Source organism: Diprion similis, chromosome 4, assembly GCF_021155765.1.
Source record: "Diprion similis isolate iyDipSimi1 chromosome 4, iyDipSimi1.1, whole genome shotgun sequence".
NCBI classification, from domain to species: domain Eukaryota; kingdom Metazoa; phylum Arthropoda; class Insecta; order Hymenoptera; family Diprionidae; genus Diprion; species Diprion similis.
In genome coordinates, this window is record NC_060108.1 from 6,263,039 (window position 1) to 6,285,935 (window position 22,897).

At 37.0% G+C, this 22,897-nt stretch overlaps 1 protein-coding gene across 2 annotated transcripts in view; it reads right to left on the reverse strand.

Moving 5' to 3' along the window:
- The window catches only part of LOC124405411 (arylsulfatase B), a 247,540-nt gene that overhangs the window by 140,922 nt on the left and 83,721 nt on the right, over nt 1-22,897 (reverse strand). For both annotated transcript variants that reach the window (XM_046880285.1, XM_046880284.1), the window contains exons 3-4: nt 18,160-18,372; nt 12,947-13,196 (exon numbers count right to left, since the gene is read on the reverse strand). In XM_046880285.1, coding sequence (XP_046736241.1) covers nt 12,947-13,196; nt 18,160-18,372 — 463 coding nt within the window. The remainder of the gene's footprint in view (nt 1-12,946; nt 13,197-18,159; nt 18,373-22,897) is intronic.

Below are 22,897 nucleotides of genomic sequence, written 5' to 3' on the forward strand. Positions count from 1 at the left end.
GTTTGCATGTATTCACGGATCAAAGCTACATATAAGGTTGTCTCAGATCTCGTGGGCGAGAATTCCGTATCCTCAATCGTACGATACAAAATTTTTGCTAGTTTTCTCATCGACTATCATTTCTTGTTTACCGGTGGATAGCAAGACATCTCCAGGTTATCACGTAGATCAAAATTATCGTTCACAGTCAGACAATCATGGTCACACGTGGCTTGTAAATATTTCCGTCTTCCAGCCTATACCTATATCCTCAAAATCCATAGCGAAATCAGCAGGAAATAAAATGTAATAAATATTTGAATATCACGTTTTATTTAAGTGGATAGCGAGACAGTGAAATTTCGTACATACGTTCACTTTGGAATATGGTATCGTAAAAGCATATAATCTATATTTTATAACGCTGTATGAAAGATTGCCTTAAACTAATTACAAGCATATGTTTTTTTCTGTTTGTATATTTTTGACTAACTTATTACCAGAATCATATGGCAATACCAATATCATAATAAGATTCTGAAGTTCTTCTAAACATAGCTGCGAATTATTTTGCTATCAATTACATTACACTATGGCCGAATTTCACATGTATTTTATTATGCGATTAAACATGTGAGTACGACTTAATACATAACAAATCATAAAATGAATCATGAAGTATCTGTAGATTATCAAATAATGTACATCACAAATTATATGACGAATTATTGTCAAGATATTATAGGCTTCGGTATGTGATTTGTTATGTATTTCATCTTATAATCTATACTTCATAATTTATCATATGATTTATGTATTTAGTTGTATTCCCATGTTAAATTGCATTATAAAATACATCTTTCTTTCGGTCGTAACGCGATGTGATTCATCACAAAATAATTTTCAGTGGGGAATACATACAAGTTTCTTCCGTAACTTCAGCATCTTTGAAAATCAGGTGAAATAGTTGACGATTATCGTTAAATATCACATTTTAATAAAGGACGATATTCTCATGGAAGGTACTGCTTGGTTGAAGTAAAATTGAAGTAAATAAATCAAAAAAAAGAAAAATAACAGTTTAAATGTGGTTTCGTAAAAGAATAATTCACATTTTATAACGCTATACGAAAGTTTTTCTTCAACTAATCACAAGCTCATGTCTTTTATGATTTATATTACTTTTTAACTAGTTCCTGACCAGAGTCATATTGCAATAAAGATAACAAAGTAAGTCTTTAAATTTTTTCTTCAACTGTGTAATTCCAACAATTTCGAGAATCAGGTAAAATGGTCGACGAATACCTTATTTCTAAATATCACATTTCAATATAGGACAGTAATCTCATGGAAATTCCACCCGTTTGAAGTAAATTCATCTAGAAAATCCATTGCTATTGCGAGAAAAAATCAGCACAAAATCATTTTTGAGACATGCATAATCTTGACTATGTGAAATATGCTAAATCTTCTTGCCAAACTCTACGATTGTCACACAAAAATATCCCCTTTAAAACATTTTAGCCATAAGGATTTGAAAATCTACTTTATCGTAACAATGTTTTCTCTGACTTTTACGAAATTTCAGAGTATTAAGTGGATGGATATGATTACTTCAAATCACATGGGGGCTTATATTTATTTGCAACTTTCCTTGTGTTTCTTCATCATTGTCCCGACTTGTTCTTCTTTATTTTATTCCAAATCCAAGTTTTAATGACAGCTGGAGATCGTTTTGCCAAACTCGGATAATTACTGCAGAGATTTTGGATAGTCCTTAGTGATGCATAAGTCGCTGATAGTATATGTTTTCCAAATAATTTGTGGGCAACTTCATTCTCTTCTTGAGTCCATCGGGGCTTGCTCTTAACTGCACCGTATGGTGACGCTAGGAGTATAATAAAGGTAATGTAGTGGTTAAAAAGCCGTGATTTTTGTTCAAAAGGGTTCAGAAATGAAGTACTTACTAGATCGTTTTTCCTTTTTTTTGTTGATGGCTTTACTCTTGGAAGTTACCTTCTTTTTGTACATTGCTGCTAAATTGTTTTCAGCTTCAGATAATGAGTCTGCGTCAGGATTGTTAGAAATGTCATCTATTTCACAAGAAACATCGTAGGTTAGGATGGATTGTTGTTTGGTGTTGAATTCTGTACGCATAAATAATTCAGATCATTGTGTTTGTTGTGACAGCACATGAAAGCTAAACAGAAATTACCAGTTTTGACTGCTGGGAGTCAAAAGTGGTAGTTTCAGTACTCCACGCATGCGTAGTTCGCAGACTCCCTCGACCGTCATAGAAACGGGTACTTTGTGTAAGGAATCCACCCATGAAAAAACACATTAAAAGTGCGCACATTATATAAATAAATTTTGTACAGGAACGTTATCAATGGAAACATTGAATTCAACAACAACGTAAACGAGTTAATAACATTTTTACATGTAATACTGGAAAAGGTACTCAACAGGGAATAACTGGATCAAAGCGATTTCCATATAATATGTTCTAAAACATGCTTACCCTTTTGGATTTGCCTGCGATCATCCAGTAGATTATCATCGCTGTCCTCATCCTCATCATCAGTGTTTTCTTCTGCATCTTCAACACATCCTTGAGCCAGTTCTAGGACTTTTGACATACGCAAAATTTCACGACTTACAATAGGCTGGCGGTAATGTTCTCTGTGAATTTTTTCTGCATGTCCCATGAAGCTGGCAACGTCATTCACTTCATTCTCGGATAAATTCAAGTTTATACAGTTTGTTGCAATATGTTTTCTCAATCTTGTTCCGGTTAATTTTGCTGGAAAATCAGCACCTGATTCTTGTGCAAACTTTCGAAGTAAATAACAAGCCCGTAGATACTTATATCTGTTTTTTTCGATGCCTGGGATACCAAATACATAACGATTTTCTGAGGGTACTTTGGCTTCGTTCCGATACTTCAATATCATCTGAATACATGCTAGTAAATCCGAAGACAGCAAAACAGGGACAGTCCGGTTGAGTTTCCCTCGGATGACAAAGCGCACATATTTCTTTGCTAGTACCTGAGAGTCAGCTGATAGATTTTCCAAGTGGTCTTCATTGATACCTTCAAAACTTTCAAAGTCTTCAATGTAAACTCGTTCAATCTCACCAGCTCGGCGTCGGTTAAAGACTTGGACTGACGTGAGGGTAGTTTGCGCCAAACTCAACCACGCATCATACGTAAACTTAGTTTTAAGGATTTGGTAAGCCGATTTTCTCTTCTTGTCCACGTATGCAAGTAATTTTTTGATGTCTTGGATAGATGGGAGCTCAGTTTCCTTGCGCCGTTTTTGTTGAGTTTGTGATTCCACAACAGTTTTGTTCACACTCACACCAATGTCGTCGAGAGCTAGTTTGAGAAAATCTTCTGTATTTGCTTTCTGTTTCGCGTCATGACGTTTTACGCAATCTGTAATTAGCAAATTTCCAATCTGCTTTACGAGTGATCCCAAAGTATAAGCTGTTGATGGATGAGTGTACATGTTTGTCTTTTCATTGAATTGACTAACAATATTTATTGCTGAAATGACGTCATCATAGTACTTGGGGTCGTATATAGTAGAAAATTCGATTATATCCTTGTTAATTTCTTTTAATGCAGATAAAAATCGTCCCAACAGTCGAAGATTAGCTCTTATCATGTCGCCATCATGCTGCTTTTTGTATTTACGGCACAATTTGTTGCCATACAGTATAAGTAATCTGTCGTATCTAATAAGTCTTACAATTGCATCTTCTCGTAAAACAGCAAATACATTTATCAAACGCTCTGATGCTGCTTCGTGAAGATGTGCAACAACCTTGCGCCCCATTATCATCAGTGTTCGACTTTTTTTGCCATTATACCCGAAACAGTTCTGAGCATGGTGTCTGATATTGTTTTTGGAATAGAATCCTTTGCAATGATGGCAGACTTGGAAATCGGTAGCACTTCTTTGTAGTTTAGCTCTAGGTCTTCTACAGACAATCAATTCTCCGTCATTCACGCTATTATCAGTGTTGAAGAAGAACTGGCAATTTTTTCTGATTGTATTAATTATCTTTTTTCTTTCAGTAGTACCCTTCGGTAAAACAGAGAACGCCTTCACCTCTGTTACATCTTTATGCACAAATTCTAAGTGACGAGCAAATTGAGATTGCATCTTTTGACAATACATACAAAACGTTCGTTTTCCCTGTCCTCTGTTACTGTCTGATGTTACGACAAACATATCTGCGTCATCACGCACAAGTTTCGATTCAAATGCTGAGGATACATTTTTAGAAGAGTTTCGTGATGAATTCCGAGTTTTACGTTGTTTATCACAACTTGTATTTTTACTCTGTCTTAAAGTCTGCATTTCATCATTTTCACTGTCATTTTCTTTTTTAGATGTTGCATTGGATGAATCATCATCAGTTGATGGTTGATATTCAGATGCACTGTCATTAATCTCCTCCGTACCTGCAATTTGTATTAATTGTCGTCAAAAACGAGATCGTGATGCATTGAATTGGCAAAAATACCATATACCGTATTTTCCTGTCAAAACAAAAGTCCATCTACTACGCGCACGCCCTTGTATGTGAGACCGGTTGTCAGCGACTATTCAAATAGGAAGCAAGGTGGTGTATGACACCCAATGATAAAATTGATAAATTGGTGTCGAGATTCAATTATAAGTAGTACATTTTTGAATATCAGTTTTATCAGAAGTAACAGTGGTATTTGTGACATCCCGGACTAACGTTTATTTCATATTCTCAAAATTTGAAAAGTTTATAATAATTTATCATAATTTATGATATTCACATCAAAGATGGATTATTGTTTGATTCGAAACCTATATAAAAAGGAATTTTTATATGAATAACAAAAATGAGTTGCTATGAATATTACAAGTTTCTTATTTCGTCATTATTTCAAACGTTCAAGAATATAAAATACATCATTTTAGTTTAAAACGAGATTAATTATACTGCCTATTGTGATAAAGTGATTAACCCAACAATTACGTTCAAATCTCAACCCCGATATTTTAAATGTAACGCTGACTTTCATATACTACCCTGCCTGCTACTTAAATTTTCGAGACAGCGTCACTAACCGCCTAGTAGTTTAAGCGATAAGTGTACCAGGTGCGATGTACAGCAGAACTATTGGAATACTATCTTTTCAAAATCAGACTCACCATTCTCATTCACGTCGTCAAGATTTGGATTTCCTTGTAGCGGTGTACTAGTTGTGCCTGTGTTATGTGGAACATCAACTACGTTTTATGAAGCTAAGCTGGTTGGAGGAATATTAGTGGTGTCTATCAGTTGTAGTGCTCTTTCACAACTAAGTAAGTTCTCTTTGTTAATGCCGGTATAGAATATTTTTGTAAAATCACTAGACGTATCCGTTCCTGAGATATGAGTTGTTTCATTTTCGGTGGACATGTTGATCATCTCATCTGATATTATCTTTTGTGTGCGCTGTACATTACTGTTCTTTGTATTTATTTCAGGTACTCCAATGAGGAACTCGTTCAAGTATGATTGCTCAGCCGTACTTTGGTTGCTACAATGAATATTATCAAAAAGTCTCAGAATATAACGAATGATCAGTGTTCAGGGACGTTATGTTGCATGCGTCACTTGTACCATCATGTGACAGAAATTCTGCAGATTGTTGATTTCCAGAAATAGTCAATGTACTCTTTACAGTGTCACAAGCTTTGTCATAAGCAGTAATAGTGGGAGCATCGCTGAATTCAGAATAAGTGGGTAAATCTATTTTGTTACAGCCAGAATCATACAAATCATTCCCAAAAAGATTTCTACGTACAGTCAATTGTTTTCTGTTTTTTTTTAAAGAGTGGGTCTCAACTCCATTGTTATTCAGCATATCTTCCTTCTCTGCTGCAATGACTGGATTTTTTGGTTCTGTTTGGTCAGTAGTACTGTTTTCAACTTCATCATTATCAAAAACTCCACTAGCTTTACAAATACGATTCTCTGGTTTCTTTTGTTGTACAGTATCGGTGGCAATTCTGTTGTTATTTATCATATCTTTCTTCTCCGCTGCATTTTGGTTAGTAGTATCGATTAGAACTCCATCGTTATCGAGAATTTCACTTGCTTTATGATCTTGATTCATTTGCTTTTTTTGTTCTGAAACATCGGTTTCAACTCTGTTATTTAACATATACTTCTTCTCGGCTCTATTATTTGAATTTTCTTCTTCATTTTGGTAAGTAGTATAGTAATAGTTTTCATTGGTTGTATCCATCAGACTTTTGTTGTTATCATAAATTTCATTCGCCGTGTGAATTCGACTTTTTGGTTTCTTTTGTTTTAAAACACCAGTTTCAGCTTTATTGTTATTCAACATATCATTTTTCTCTGTTGCAATATTAACACTTTTTTGTCTGTTTTGGTTAGGAGTATTGTAGTAGTTTTGGTTAGTAGTATCGGTCAGAACTCCGTCATTATCAAAAGTTTCCCTAACTTCATGAATTCGATTCTTTGGTTTCTGTTGTCTTGAAGCATCTGTTGTAACTGTACCGTTATTGTGAATTTTCTTTTTTCGTTTACTTTGGTTAGTCATATTGGTAGTCGAAGCAATTACAGGATTATTTTTAGCTACATTGCATGCTTCCATAGTTTTCTTAAGATTTTCAAGATATTCACGATCAGCTGTGAATGTAAATGAACAAAAATAAGTTTTGACTGAAGCAGCTATTATGTTCATGCTTTTTTTCTCTTTTTGATTAGTGTATCATGTTATTACATAAAAATATTTTCGGATTTCAAAATTACGTTCTATGCTTTGTAAAGCGGAATTAAAATTCTTATACAGATTAAACTAAGACTAAAAAATTAAACAGCACAAGACAAATTCGTCCGGTTTAGTTGAGTTGAAACTTTTCTCTGATCCGGTTCAGTTCAGCAAAAGCTTTGCTTTAATGCTTGTTAATTGTGTTTGAATAAATTGGTTTCACTTACCATGGAGAGACAATTGACGAGCAGGATATCTGCCACCGTCTGTATATTTTACGCAACACGTGTCGCCACTTTTCGAGGTTATTCGGTTTGCCCGGCATAAGAAATATATACCGTCGTCGAATTGTACTAACGCAAACATAGTTACCCATTTAATAATAACCAATAGAGAAATGTGCTTGAACTTTTTTTTATTAATTGAAGTCAAAGAACTCGATTTAATTAGTAATAAAAAAGAAGCGCTGCACGATGCGAACATGCGTTCGTCGAGTTGTGATGGCGTAGTAATACTAGGGATTCTTCCCGCCAAGGAGCGGTTGCCAGAGAGCCGGAAATGAGTCGGTCGGCAGCTCGACAGTAAGTTCGGAAGGTTCCTGAAATTATGTCACGCTCATAGACTTATGCAGGTAGATTGCGTACTCTGTGCACCGAGCTTAAGTCGTCACAAGACAAAGAGAACAACAGCCTAGCTCTCTCTCTTTCGATCCTGGCATCAGGAGCCTTGTAAGCCGCGCAAGCCTATTTGTATAAGTCCATGGGCAAACTGTGGGCTTAATAGGATTTTCACTGCTGATTTTTTTTTGTAATTAAACGTTTTGCGTATGTATAGTGTTTCGGATTCCACCGATTAGTGGAGTCCCGATATATGTGTATGTTGAAACGTACACCATCTAATGTATTTCTCCGTAGAGTTTATGAAACTCAAAATCAGCAGGATTTTCAGTACCAAACGCAGGAACAAATCGATATCTGGATCGAAATACTGAGGCACTGATCTGCACCTTTATATGATTGGCATAACTAACTTTGCTTAATGATTCTAAAAAAAAAAAGCCAAATTTGAGAGCATCCTGGAATCGACCGATAGGCCTGAAATCAGAGCCATGAACGACATTTGGAAAGCATTTCGAACGAAAAATCAGATTCGGGATTTTCGAGATAAGAATCAATCATATTTAGCTCCACACGGCAGTTCTCTTTGCAGTATTTACTTACAATAATTCCAAAAATCAGTGTCAATTGTCAATTCAAAGTGGCCCACAACAAACATGTACTCGTAATTAAGCAATCGTATACTTGGTTACAATAGACATCTACCTGCTTTCGGAACACCTTTCTATAATTTGAAAACTATAGTTGGTTTTAATGCAGTGTGTCCCGAAACCTACCGGTCGGCTGGAAGCGGGAATTCATCAAACAATAAACTTTATTTGTGATAAGAGATAGCTGATATATTTCAACCAGGAAAGGGGTGGAGATCGCAGTTAGTTACACGAAGCAGCATTCCAAGGACTCTTCCTTAATTATTAATGTGAAAAACAAATTTTAAATCAAAGGAGTGCCGGCTTCTACCGGTAGGCTGGAAATCGGAGCTATAAATATGTCAACGATGAAGTGATCCAGAACTGATCTTTAGCCTACTGGCTCCGAACTTTTATGATTATAACTGTAATCGTATATATATAGGTATTTATATATTTCCGATTCATAGTGACAAAGCCTGTGATAGCTATCTTGTGAGGAGGTGTCACAATTTGCTTGACGGCATTTTTGAGGATCTCGTATTACTACCATGTTATTTGCAGCAAGATCTGCATGATATATATATATATTGTGACGAGGTTTTTCGCTGCTCTTGCTCACCCGGAGAAGTTCCCAAGAGTTAACCTGGTGCACAATGATTCGGCAACCCGCGATGCAATCTGCAGCTTACCAAAGCTATCGCGAAATTTTGTTGGGCGCCTGGCGTGATAAACACGCCTCGAATCTTTACCTTCGCAATTCCTCGGCTGTCCTTCTCTATGCCAGGTAGCTCAGTACCGCGGAGAGGGGGTGGGTAGTTTTGCGGAGAGAAAGAACGGACACTCGACACGATACAGAATTTAACAAAATAAAATAAAATAATATATTGAAAAAAAAAAATTCGAAGCGATACAAAACAAAAGGAAAAAGAAACAGATACTCAATTCGCCTCCCGCGATTCCACAAACAAAATAGAATGAAAATCAAATCTTAACTAAACCTTAAATCTACGTGCGCTAGTCGCGTTCCTCGTCTCAACGAGATCAACAAAACAAAAATCAAAATACAGAAAATCGACAACGATACGAACACGCTACTCGTGATCATCCTTCCCTTAATTATAAATATCGGCGCTATTCGCCAAACCCTAACAGAATTATCGCGCTAATCGCACAACATACCCTACAAGTACTTGACAGTAATTCTTACTTAACAACTTAAATCGAGGCGATTAATCGCGACGCATCCGAAACTTCACTATCTTCCGAAACAAATCAAACAAGGAAACTAGAAATAATAACCCAACCAAACAGAGCGCTCACACTTAGCGATACGCGACCTACACGAGAGGTGACACTTTCTGAACACGCGAACGCGACTTGACCCTGTGCAGCGGAATTTGGGCTGCTCACTAATAACGAAACGAATGACTCTACTCAACATGTACAATAGCCAAAATTGACTCGATACGTTATCGCAAAAGCAAACAAAATAAAAATAAATCAAGCTCCGGCCACCAACCAAGGAAATCGGCAAACGAATTTCGAGTATTGTTTGACGCAATTCAACGTGGCCAACCGTTACCCGGTGCGCCGACCTAAACCGTTCTCGAAATTTGTCCGCAAAGAAGCAATAGCGCTTACCGCAATGAATCCAGACCAGAAAAATCTCCGTCACGACAATTGGACAATAGTCCCGTCTTCCGCGAATCCCAAAATTTTAACATCAATCGCTCAACTCTCTCAATAACCCAAAAAACTATCTTTACAAAATTTTCGCAGCCTTCGCTAGATTCAGCACCAGGACGCAAGTGTCCTGCTTCGTCACCCCGAGCCAAAAATTCAAAACCGAGGCGTTGTCGTTTCCGAAATTTGACGAATCTTATTGGGTATCGAATTACGCGTCTCTTAAATTCTAGCTTATCGCTAACGTCGGTTTCCGCTGTCGCGGCTCGCAGATTGGTCGTTGGACTCTCCGGTGTTCAGTCCTCGTCAGTGGCGTAGAGGCAGCACGATCGTTGGCATGATGGTGTATCGCGAGGAAGGCAGGCTACGGTTCGCTGGCCAACAGCGGGAATCTCGTCCGCCTTGGTTTCCCTCGCGGCAGAGCTCGGCGTTGGCGTTCCCTCCGTAGCCTCGTGTGAGACCCTTCGCTCGCGGTGTATCCTCCGTTGAGGTCTCTCTTTACGGCCGGTTCCACACTCTCGAATTCGTCGTCTATCTCTCTGGTTGGTGTCGCAAATACTCAAAACAAAATTAAACAAAAAGACCCTGTAATACTCCATTCGCTAGCCTGTAAAGGGTCCCCTCTCAGTGTTTCGGATGCGTGACCCTTGTCCTGGCGCTCTTTACGAATTAGATAATCATTCTTGTCGCGAAATCCCTTGTTAGAGTCCCGCCTAAGGTTCGGGGAGCCACTTGTAACGAGCATCAAAAAAAAATGCCACGTTACAATATATATATATTGTTACAAAGGATAAAATAACCCGTTTTACCCCCTTTTTCTAATGATCTAGTAGTCGGCATGTGACGCAAGAAAACTAAGTCTTCTTATGTCATCAAATGAATAGAGTTGCTGCGTCAACCGCTATTATTGTAAAAACAGATCTGTTTCAGACTTTGAGCTGATAACACGTTCTTTACCCCAAATACATTTTTCTCAAAGCATATTTCTCATTTAGCGCCTTTTAATTGCTCACCTGACTAAGCTTCTTACCCTCGTTTTACTCGTTACGCTAAAAGTGTAACAATATATATAATTTTTTTTTCCTATGGTGTCCAAAAATTGATAGTATACCTAAAACCAAAAATTTTGGCGCCAATATGAGCTCTTAATATCAATAGTATGGTTTACCCTATCCATTTCTTTATGTTCTATTTAAATAACACGGGAAAAATTCTTTTTTATTTTTGAATTTTTATTACCTTGGAACGGTTCATCATAACAACAATCTGAAAATAGAGATTCGTAGGAAATTTCACGTTCTACAAAAAAAGTCTAAGGATCAAAGTTCCTCAGATCAACCGTTTCGAAGATATCAGCAATCAAAAATAACATTAATCAAAAATTTTCAAATATTTTCCAATAAAACTACAGAAAAATATCATATGCCATATTTATATTATTTTTCATGTAAAATTTCTTCAATTCTGTTAACCTGAGACTGTAAACTAACATAATAGTAATATAAATATGGCATATGATATTTTTTTTTCTACGAGCAGAGTGGCCGAAGAACGTCTAAAGCTGTGTCCTGTATATAGTTCAGGATTTTTTAATTTTAACCATGTGGCAATTTTCTTCGGCATACCACCGATTAAAATCTTCCCCATTGGTTGATTGTGGCACTTGCCGCCGTTGCGATAACCGATGAACAGTTTTGGTATTGTTATGTGTTTCGGTCTTAATAGCATGTAGTCGGCGACGATCTTGTAGTATTCACCTTCGAGCACGAAGGTTTTTGGTGTATGTGTTTTTGTATCGCCTATTGTCGCAACGAGGTAGGCATCGTGTAGTTTGATATCATCCACATTCAAACTATGAAGCTCTTGATCTCTGCATGCTCCATGTATGCCCAGAATAAGAGCAGCCAATGGATTAGGAAAATATTTTCTCACCGTAACTGAATGTTTTATTTTCTGTCATTTTCTACACAAACATTTGAAAACTTACCCTTGTAGCCGAGAATACATTGTCAGGAGCTTCTTCTAGAAATTTTTTTATCTCATCCGGTGAAAAAACTTTTGCTTTCTTCGGTGTGTATTTGATTTGCATTTTTTCAAGTAAGCTTGTAACTTATTATATTTGCTGATGTCTACGTCATTTTCAATTTTCATCATTGTTTTCAACATTGAATATTTCGACCATAAAGTTGAAGATACAAAGTTTTGTGAAAGTATGCCAAAAACACTTTTTCCTTTTATTTTTCACCCATTGACGAAAATCATTATAACACGCACGGTAGATTATTTTCGATTTATCTGGAAGCGATTCGTTGACCGCATCTTCAGCTGCTGCCAAAATATCGTCCGGAATAGAGTCACTATCGCTCATTTTGTATACACCGAAGGACTACGCACGTTTTGTACCGTTGATAGTCGAAGCGATACTGATTATGTATTTGCATAATATGCATGGAAGCGAATGAGATACATACAATTGCGACCGCCCCGACCGAGAGCTAGTGAGACGCGGAAACTTGCAATCGGATGAGGAGCGGATGAGAACAGTCAAAAGAAATGAAATTAAAATGCGGGCGTAAAAATTGTCAGTAATTATTTTACACCCGCATTTTAGGGTCCTCTGATTTTCGTTTCTTTATATTATTTGAATGTTGAAACGTAAAAAACGATGTTTTTATTCTACACCCACAAGGTGTAAAATCGAATTTTACGCACAGTGTTTAAAAACGGAGCATTTTACGCCCGGAATATCGAGATGTAAAATCGAATTTCACGCACACTGTTGCAAAAACTATATTTTTTGATCTAATTTGGCATGAACCTAGGTACATATATTATAAACAAACCTTAATATCGATTTTTTGATTTTTCATAGTACAACGGAAACATATGATTTCAGTTACTCATAAGGTTGAAAATGCTTAAAATTTGAGGTGTCAAGTTCGAACTACGGTTTCTAAGAGACAAGTGCTCCGATCTGAAATTCCATACTAGGGTTTGTTTGCCTCAAAATAAGTGAGATGTGCAAATGTGAATGTGATTCGAGCATTCTTAACGCACAGGGAATGTTTCAAAGTTTCGTATTTGTATACTATATTCTAAGACGAATGTTCTATAATTTTGAATGAATCTTCTTCTTTGCAAAAGAACTTACAAAATGAGCAGAAAAATACAGCTGCCATACGGTACGACTTCTTCAAAATGCCTAACAATGAACCAATCTACATTTTAAACGTGATTTATCTATAGAATTACTTCTTGCATACCTGCAAATCTTCTTCTGTGATAATTATTTATGTAATCGAATCGAGCTACTCTTTCGTCAGGCGCAGGAAGTGGATTGTAAGGATTCCCTGAATGTACCGCAGCGTGTGCAATGTAGAGAAACAAAGGCTGCGTAGTGTTGTGAACATTGATGATGGAAACAGCTTCTCTGGTGAAGATATCTGTTGAATACTGTCCATGTAAATCCCATGCTGGTTGCATTCCACGTCTCATGTCAAGGCCCCAATAACCCTGGATGCATCAATGAATAAATATTTTATTTTATCACATAATACGTTATATACTAAGAGTTTTCTGCGAAACCGGCCATCCTGCTCTGGACCGAATCTCACATCAGCGTAAACTGCGTGCCTGAAACTTGGTCTGGCGGAGACAGGCTGTCATTGGCACTCCCACTTGATAAATAGCACCAAGTCGAATTTGCAGAGTCTATTAACACTAACTCTAGAGACGTGCTGGTTTTTTTTTTTTAATAAAATACTATTCTCATATCAGCGAGTGTTCAGATCTTCAGGCTTACAATGTTTGACAGAGCTCATTAGTTATAATCGTAGATTTGCAGACGATGTATGTGTGAATCTATATTGAATCTACTGAATACAGTTTATCTAAACTCTTCTGCCAAGATTAAAAATGTATTGATCAATCTTTGATTGATGAATTTTCTGTGTCACGCTCCTTTTGTTTCGGTATGCAGATGTACCTTTTCATCTTATAGCGTCTAAAATCTGTCGCAAGAGTTTAATATTCCGATCTTGATATATTCCATTCTGTGTAAAGGCTGAAGTTGAAAGAAATACCGTTCAAATATGGAAATATGTATTGTGCTTGGCATGGCGTAACTACGAGTTGGTTTTGCTTTGTAATAGATGGTGTAATGCATAATATTTATGAATGCAGTAATGTTATACACTTTAATGTTAACTGTGTGGATCTATAGTATTGAAGTAAGGAGAGTTTGATTGGTAAAGAGTCTGATTGCGTCTGACTCCTACGAGTCCATTGAGGGGTAGGGGCAGGGAGAGTGTGATAACCTTACGAATTCTTAGAATTTCAGCTGAAGAACAGTTCTCGGAATCGCCAACCATCAAATTGAGACAAGCACAAGGATTTCGGGCATGATTCTCCTCCTAACGAGCATGGAGGACAGGGGGGTGTGGTCAGTTCACAAGCTTTCAGCGATGACAGTGAAAAATTGAGATAAACAGCTCGAATTTCTGTGGACTGAAATTTCTCGAGACACTTGTATCAATTAGTGAGTGATGAGAAATTGAAAAAGAGAGGGAAAACAGTTCGAATACCTGTTGGCAAGGAGTTCTCGAGGAGGTCTGCATATTGTTAATTCATAAATATGGGGAGTAATTTACAAGTGGACAACTGTTTTAGGCTCTTCTTCCATATTTTGCTTTTTGTGTTGTGGGAATTTAGTAAATAAATTTGACTTTGTTGTTGGTAGCTAAAATAATAAACAAATTTGATGACAAATTCTTTTCTCATGTGTAGAATAAAATTAAAATAAATAAGAAATAAAATGTGACGAAATTGGTAACAATGGAATACTAGTGATAAGGACTCGATGCACAGCAAGAAGTCCGGATTTAAGAAATGTGATACTAGTTATAAGGACTCTTTGTACAGCAAGAATAACATATTTGATATGAATGTAAAAAACTGACTTATAAATGACTCAACGAGTAAATGCTATATTTGTGAAGATAACTTTAAGACCATTATTTCATGCATCGCAAGATTTTGATTGTCATTGTAATAAGTTGAAACGCCATATCAAGATCGGGGGTGGATTGTAAGTTTGAATAATCCCACTTAGCTCAAAATAGTATAATTTGACTTAGTTAGTAAACATAAAGGTAAAGGCTTGACTTGTGTCGTCACGGTAACGGATTACGATTTCCGCCTCGACGAAATCTCGCTCCCAATATACGAGCAAATGCCATAGAAGTCACACATAATTCATACCTTGCATTCCACACTTTTCCATCTATTAATACGTGCAATATCTTTGCTTTTACAAATCCATATTCTTTTGCCAAATTCTCATCATATTCTCTTCAAAACTACAACCAGAAATGAAAAAAAAAAAAAAATTCAATAAATTTATAATAATTAAAGTAACGAGCTAACTCCGAAATGGACGTTTATACATATAGTCCAGTGGGAATGTACATGAGTTCTATTCAACAGCCGTGCCAAATCGCCATTATTTTTGTAGGTAGTTTGGACGTCAAAGAATATATTGTGAAATTTGAGGTGTCGAGAAATGACGGCTGTTGGCCGAAAAAATAATTTGAAAAAAAAAATCACTATTTTGATGTTATTATCTTTGGAATGAGATTTATCGAAAAATGTTTCCGACCAAAAATGTGCTCTGTAATGAAATCTACAAAATAAGTTCTATGCAAAAATCACGTATAATTATTGGTTTGACGGTAAATCACCATTAAACAAAAAATTTTCAAAAAATTTATTATTGTATTTACGTGGTTTACTTATTAAGTACTGTTCTGAAACTCATCCATCCCCTAAAAGAAACTGTCCCGAAGAGATATCGATAAGTATTATCCAGCCATGTTATATAGTTTAGCAATAATGACCAATTTTTGTAAATCCGGCGTGTCGATATAGCACTTGTTCCACAAGGCCGAGAAAGTGCAAAAAAATCAGGGTGATTCTTTTCAGCATGTACATTCAGGATTTAACTGAAAATAATAGGTTTTTCAAAAAAAAAACATGTTTTTCGAGGATATAAAATTTTAGCTTATAAACAAATTGAAGTTACGCCTTAAATATTCAAGTTATTCAAAATGTTCTTCAAGATTCTCATAGGTCTTTTTTTTTATTTATTGCATCTCTCTCGCACTTGTGTTTCTTTCAAACCACCTGAAAGGGTCGGCTGCGGCCTTGAGTCGTAGGAGTTGGGATTTCCCAGTACATAAGGGATTATTTATGGCCTGGAACGACCGATAGTCCTCAAAATGCGGGCGATTAACAGTAGAATTGAAAAAAAAAATTTCTTCACGACAATTCGAGGGATATATGGAAATTGTTAACTAAGCCGCGCGAGGCTTTGAGAATATCAATTATCATGAGCATTTTCGAATTCGTGAGAAAAAACTACGTTGAATGAAAAAAAAAAAATTAGTTTACAACAATTTATAAGGGAGATATGGAGATAGTTAACTAAGCCAGGCGAGAGGAGCCGCGGGGCGAGACGCAGGCCCCCACCACGCCACCCGACGGCACCGACGCTGCCATCCGTATATTCCGCGCGCGAGCGACCGAATGCAGTCATGATCTGCCATGAGATTAATGCTCAAAACGGTTTCTATAATATCAAATATTATGCCTAAAACTATTACGAATGCCCCCGAACTTGAATTTCGCGAAAATGTTGATTCAAACCGTAATAAATTAAACAAACGTACAAATGATTGTATCTCGGCTTGTAATGAAGATATTGAAACTTTTTTTTTTAGATTACGCGTCTCGCTAAGACCTATGAGAATCTTGAAGAACATTTTGAATAACTTGAATATTTAAGGCGTTACTTCTATTTGTTTATAAGCTAAAATTTTATATCCTCGAAAAACATGGTTTTTTTTTTTTAAAAACCTATTCTTTTCAGTTAAATCCTGAATGTACATGCTGAAAAGAATCACCCTGATTTTTTCGCACCTTCTCGGCCTTGTGGAACAAGTGCTATATCGACACGCCGGATTTACGAAAAGTGGTCATTATTGCTAAACTATATAACATGGCTGGATAATACTTATCGATATCTCTTCGGGACAGTTTCTTTTAGGGGATGGATGAGTTTCAGAACAGTACTTTATAAATAAACCACGTAAATACAATAATAAATTTTTTGAAAAATTTTCGTTTAACGGTGATTTACCGCCAAACTAATAATTATACGTGATTTTTGCATAGAACTTATTTTGTAAATTTCATTACGGCGCACATTTTTTTTGGAAACATTTTTCGATAAATCTCATTCCAAAGATAATAACATCAAAATAGTGATTTTTTTTTCAAATAATTTTTTCGGCCAACAGCCGTCATTTCTCGACACCTCAAATTTCACAATATATTCTTTGAGGTCCAAACTACCAAAAAAAAATGGCGATTTGGCACGGCTGTTGAATAGAAGTCGTCCAAATTCATGTACATTCCGACTGGACTAATAAGAATATGAGACAATAACTTGTCGAAATCCATCAATAAAATTTCCACTTGATTTTTAAACAATAAAACAACGGAACCTACTAGGTAATCATAAACGATAGCAGAAGCTGAGTACACAATAACTCGTTATCTTTTAAAGAAAGAAATTAGACATCAAACAAATTTTTAATTTAAATTTGAAAGTGAGCAATAATATTGATAAGAAGCGGCGTATTTTATCGTATGAATAGATAATTGATTGATGCGTAATATTTACAGTTAATGTTGTTTTTTTTTAATTCATACAATGGGCGCGGGAGATGGTATTAAAAAAAAGAAAAATTCTTTCCAAATCAAAAATTAAAAAATGACAATTAACTTATTATACGTCTTTAAATGTGTGGAAATAATTTTCTTCACAGTTAAAACCTAATATCCTTAACAGTAGGTTTCTCTTCTTGTTATTTATAAAAAAAATTTCTGATGAGTAACGACAACCGTTACACCCTGACGTAACATTTCGTGCAAAAAATGATTGCACAATTCTGAAAAAAATTATTTTTGAGCGATAACTCGTTTGTTTTTCTGAATTCGTCACCGATTATTATTTAGTGATATAGGTATGACCCTGATGTAGCGTTCAACACAAAAAATTGTTTTTTTTTTTTTAGTTGCTCAGCTGTACTGGTTCTCAGAAATCAAGTAGAAGCGCCACTGGCAGGCTGTCCCCCACAGACTAAGCACCACGTACGCGGTGTATGCCTATGTGAAGTTAGCTACACTTGGCAGCACGACCACATGCGAAGAGAATTCTTGTAGAATACATCATGAAGTATACGTAATCAAACGTGATTATTATAAGTAGAACTTACGCAATCCTTAAGTAATAACCTTACTTCTTTGAGTAAAAACGGACCTCCAATGACGTATGTATTAGAAGTGGTACTCAAATGATCGCAAATTCGGCTGAAAAGGCCCTTCTGTGTATTGGAATTATAATACATATACTCACACCCTCCATAGCGGTATGATCGTTATAATCTTGATGGCCTGTCCAGTAACCTGTATGACTTTGGAAGCCTCTGAAGGTTGGCGTATATTTCTTCTTGTAGCAACCCAAGTGCCACTTTCCAACTATGTGATTTGCATAACCAAGGTCACCGAGGTACTGGGGCAGTAACTTCTGGTTTAGCGGTAGACCTCTGGGCTCAGCACCGTAGAGTACCTTTGGAGCACCATTGACGGATATAAGATAAAATTCATTATTTAAAAAACATGCTTTAAAAGCTCAATTTTGGAACCTATCGACCGTGCGTGAAATACCCTAGTTGTGAACAACGCAAAAATAAGAAGGTGGTATATGCAGACATTTGAAATGTTCGATTTTCCATGCAAGAACTTTTTTGCGTAGGCGCAGTTGCAAATAACTCAATTTCGCAAGCCGTCGGTGTATGTGCCATCAAGTTTGAGCAACATCAACATAATTTCAAGCGCTCTCTGTGGGATCTTATGTATTTTGCTTATTGCTACGCAATCAAAATCTACGTGCACATGTTGAACAAAAGTACATGTTATCCAACACCCCTACGAAAAAACAACTTTCTGTGCATGTGAAGTAGGCTTAACACCGAGTACAACATTGTATGTTTGCCCACTTGCAAGTACACTTAAAAACAGTAATTTTGCACCCACCTTACGTGCACTCAAGTAAATTGTTCAGAAGGACTAGAATAGAAAAAATCGTGCGTAGGACAGGCGAGAGATGACCTCACTCGTATGATCAGCAGCTTCAATTCGCTAGCACGATCAGCATTACATTTCTTATCACCTTCTTTCCATTCTTGATACATAATGTACTGTTGCGTAATGAGTAATGAAAATGTGATACATTCGACTCTCTCTTTTATTCTGTCTCCCATTTATTCTGTGAGGGGAAGAGACCTTCCCCCACTCTCAGCTCTTTTGAGAGTGTGCGCTGTGTATCTGTGACCCCCCTGCGCATTAGCCTGCGCGAAATTTTGCCGGTAAAATAGGTGTTTTGGTTTCCTGTCAAAAAAAACATAACCTCGTAACTCAAACGTAACCTCGCAATGGCTGAGAAAAAAACGCGTAAAGCAAGAAAACATGTCGAGTTGAGTTTGAAAATAAAAGCATTAGAGGAAATACAACGAGGTATGCCTATTTCTACAATCGCAAAAAATTTAGAGGTAAGTGAAAACGCTGTAAAGCTGTGGACAAAAAACGAGGCCAAAATTAAGCAGTGGCACGCCGAACTGCAAAACGTTCATCCCAAATCACGGAAAAATTTAACCAAACCGCGGAACACGTTGGTTGATGAAGCACTATGGATATGGTTCCGAGAGCGTCGCAGTGCAGGATGTCCTCTTAGTGGACCTCTGCTTCCAATTCAAGCTTTGCGTTTCCACAAAGAATTGGGCGGAACACAAAACTTCTCTGCAAGTCAAGGCTGGCTATCCAAATAGTTAACGCGTCATAGCATTCGATGTGTGACGATGAGCGGCGAAAAACTGTCCGCGAATTACGAAGAGGCTGAAACATATCGACAGAGATTTCTCGATATAATTCGAGACGAAAATTTGTCCCCGGAACAAATTTTTAACGCTGACGAAACTGGGGTAAACTTCCGTGAGATGCCTCGGAAAACTTTGAGCTTCAAAAGTGAATCCCACGCTGGATTCAAGGTACAAAAAGAGCGACTAACCATGATGACGATTTCTAACGCACTGGGCACCTTCAAATTGGAGCTCGTTGTGATAGGCAAATCCCAGAGACCTCGTGCTTTGAAAAACCTCGCTAAATTACCAGTGAGTTACAAAAGTCAGCGTAGTGCGTGGATGACAGGGCATCTCTTCGAAGACTGGTTCAACAATGAATTCGTCCCACAAGTCACAATGTTCTTGCTCAGTAAAGATTTGCCACTAAAAGTGATCCTTTTCTTGGATAATTGTGCCGCTCATCCTCAAGGACTCGGCGTGGATGATATCGGAGTACGCTTTTTTCCACCAAACACCACGTCGATAATTCAACCGATGGATCAAGGAGTCCTTCAGCATTTCAAGATGCTTTATCGAAAACATCTCATGTCACATATCCTTGATAAACTAAATGAAGAAACGACGTTGAAAGAGGTCTTGAAGAGCATCTCTATACGTGAGGTTATTTAGTGGGCTGCTGATGCTTGGCATGCCGTTCCTCCCGCAACGATCATCAAGTCCTGGATTCCGGTAAGTTGTATGTAACCATGAACGATCTCTAGTTGACACTGAGCCTCAAGTGTTTTCCGTTTTTAAATTTCAATAGAAAAAATACAACATTATTTGTTACGTTTTAGTTATGGCCTGGAATCATTGACCATCCGATAGTCGCTCAATTCTTATCGACCTTGGAAGCCACGCCGAATAATCAAGAAGATTCAAGGAACGAGGGAGTCATGCAATGTTTTGTTCAAGTAATGCAAAACGAGGAAATAATTCAAGTCGAAATGATCGATGTCGAAAGGTGGCTGAATAATCCAAATTTAATGACAGAAGAAGACTGTCTTGAAGAAAATGATATTATAAATATCATTAGAGAAGGTTTGACTGACCAGAATGTTACACAAGAATGTGACACAAGTAAGTCATCACAATCACTTCTCAATGCGAAACGAAGGAAGGTGACACACTCGCAAAGGAAAGAATATTTAGACATTATCGGCGAGTATTTTCAAGAGCACTCTCATTATACCAAAGATAATTTGGTAGCAATCGAAAGCTTGAAATACGCAGTTTAAACAGAGTTATTGATGTCCACCGTCTTGACTCCGGAAAATGCATAATCAAGGTGTGATCAAAAAACAGTGCAAACAAAAAATTATTTGCGTAAAAATACTTTTAAGAATATGTCAGCGCTAAATCATAAAGAAAAATAGTCTGCGACTGATAATTTTGTGATTTAATCATAATTTAGTTCTATTTGTTCACTCGATTCATAATGACCATTTGTTTATGTTTTGAAAGAATTTTATATTCAATTTAATAATAATAAAAATCACATGCTTTGTAAAATTATCTCCGTATAATTATATACGAAAAATTCTTTGCGCACAAAGACTTTGATAAGCATATCAGCAGTAATTGGTAGAAAATAATAATCTAAGACTGATCATTTTGTGATTTAGTTATAGTTTTAGTTTTATTTGTTAACTTGATTTATAATAAACATTTTATGTTTCGAAAAAAGAATTTTGGATTCGATTTAATAAAAAAACCACATACTCTGTAAAATTATCTTGTGCCTTTCATTACTTAACCGTCGACATAACCTTCAGTTTTGAATTTACGATGATGTAGCTTAAACATATGGGACGCAGGAGATATACAGATATATAGATAATGAGATAAGTTTCCACAAGTCCGCTAGAGGCGCAACCAACGCTCTCGCTAGAGGCGCTGGCAACACTCCTTAGCGAAAGAGTGGGAACCTTCTCATTTATTTTTTTCCAGGAATTCAGAGCCCCGGCTCGAGAATATCTGGGAGAGTCGACTGTATATTCAAATAAGTGTGGTTTGAGCTATGAGCTGAATTTGGGTGCTGTTACTACACGAGTGAGATATCACTTATTCACGCGCATTACAGGTATTTCTTACAACATCCGCTCGCAAAGTTAGATTTAAGAACCACTGAAAGTACCAATGACAACATCTCGAATTAAACTTATTTAACGCTGAAAGTCACAAGGCGTAAAATTGAGTTATACGAAAGTGCGCGTGCGTAAAAAGGCCTAATTTGGAAAATAGAGTATGTCAGTCGTGTGCATGTGCCAACGTTGTTTCACTGCACACTTTGAGAATGAGACACTTTACGCACAGTCGACAGGCTTCGGAAATCGAACTTTTTTAGCAGGCGCTGCAAAAAACGTCATGTGTGATACATGGTCAAAAGTGATATCCGGTCGTATGATCACAACCCACAGTGATTTGAATCCGCGAAAGCACGGCCTAAATTTGAAGTGTTCTCCGATTGGCATTGAACTTGACATTCTCGAGTTTTTCGGGTCACGAAATTCGAATATGAAAATCAAAATTGTGATTTCAAAATGGCGGATCCAATATGGTGGGCGGGCAACTGTAATTTTGGTGTAATCGACGTGAATCTTGGTATTTTGAGTTTTTTGATACTCTTCATTGGAATATGCAATCTAAAATCGGAAATGACATTATTAATCAAATTCTTCGGTGGCAGAGCTGATGTCATCACTCTCACTGTTCAATTTAAACTGCGCTTGCTAATGGGACATGCAGCCCTACGAGCAATGCGAGAATCTCCGGAGGAAGTTTACTTTTTGTCTTGTGCGGCAGCTTTCTGAGAGAAGAAATTAGGGGATCAGATTTCGACAGCAATCTAAGATAAATATCTTCGTCAGTAGCAGTTCTCCAGAACTTTCGGCTATGGCGGGCTCGGAAGGCCTTAATATCTTTATTTCGAGTCTCCTGTGCTTCTTCAGACATTTGCGCGATGGATAAAAGTGCTGCTCAGATAATAGCTGGCCCGTAAATAAGGACCTTATGCACGGAAGAGGGCATCTAGTACCAGGGATATTAGTGAACAAAAAGTCTCGCCGTATCTTTTGAGTATTTTGAAATGCATCTACGTTAATCGTAAAGCTACAGGAAAGTGCTTGAAGTACAACAGCAAAGCGTTTGATGAGAGCACGGTCAATACCTGTAAGGGTCGCCGAGCGATCTGGA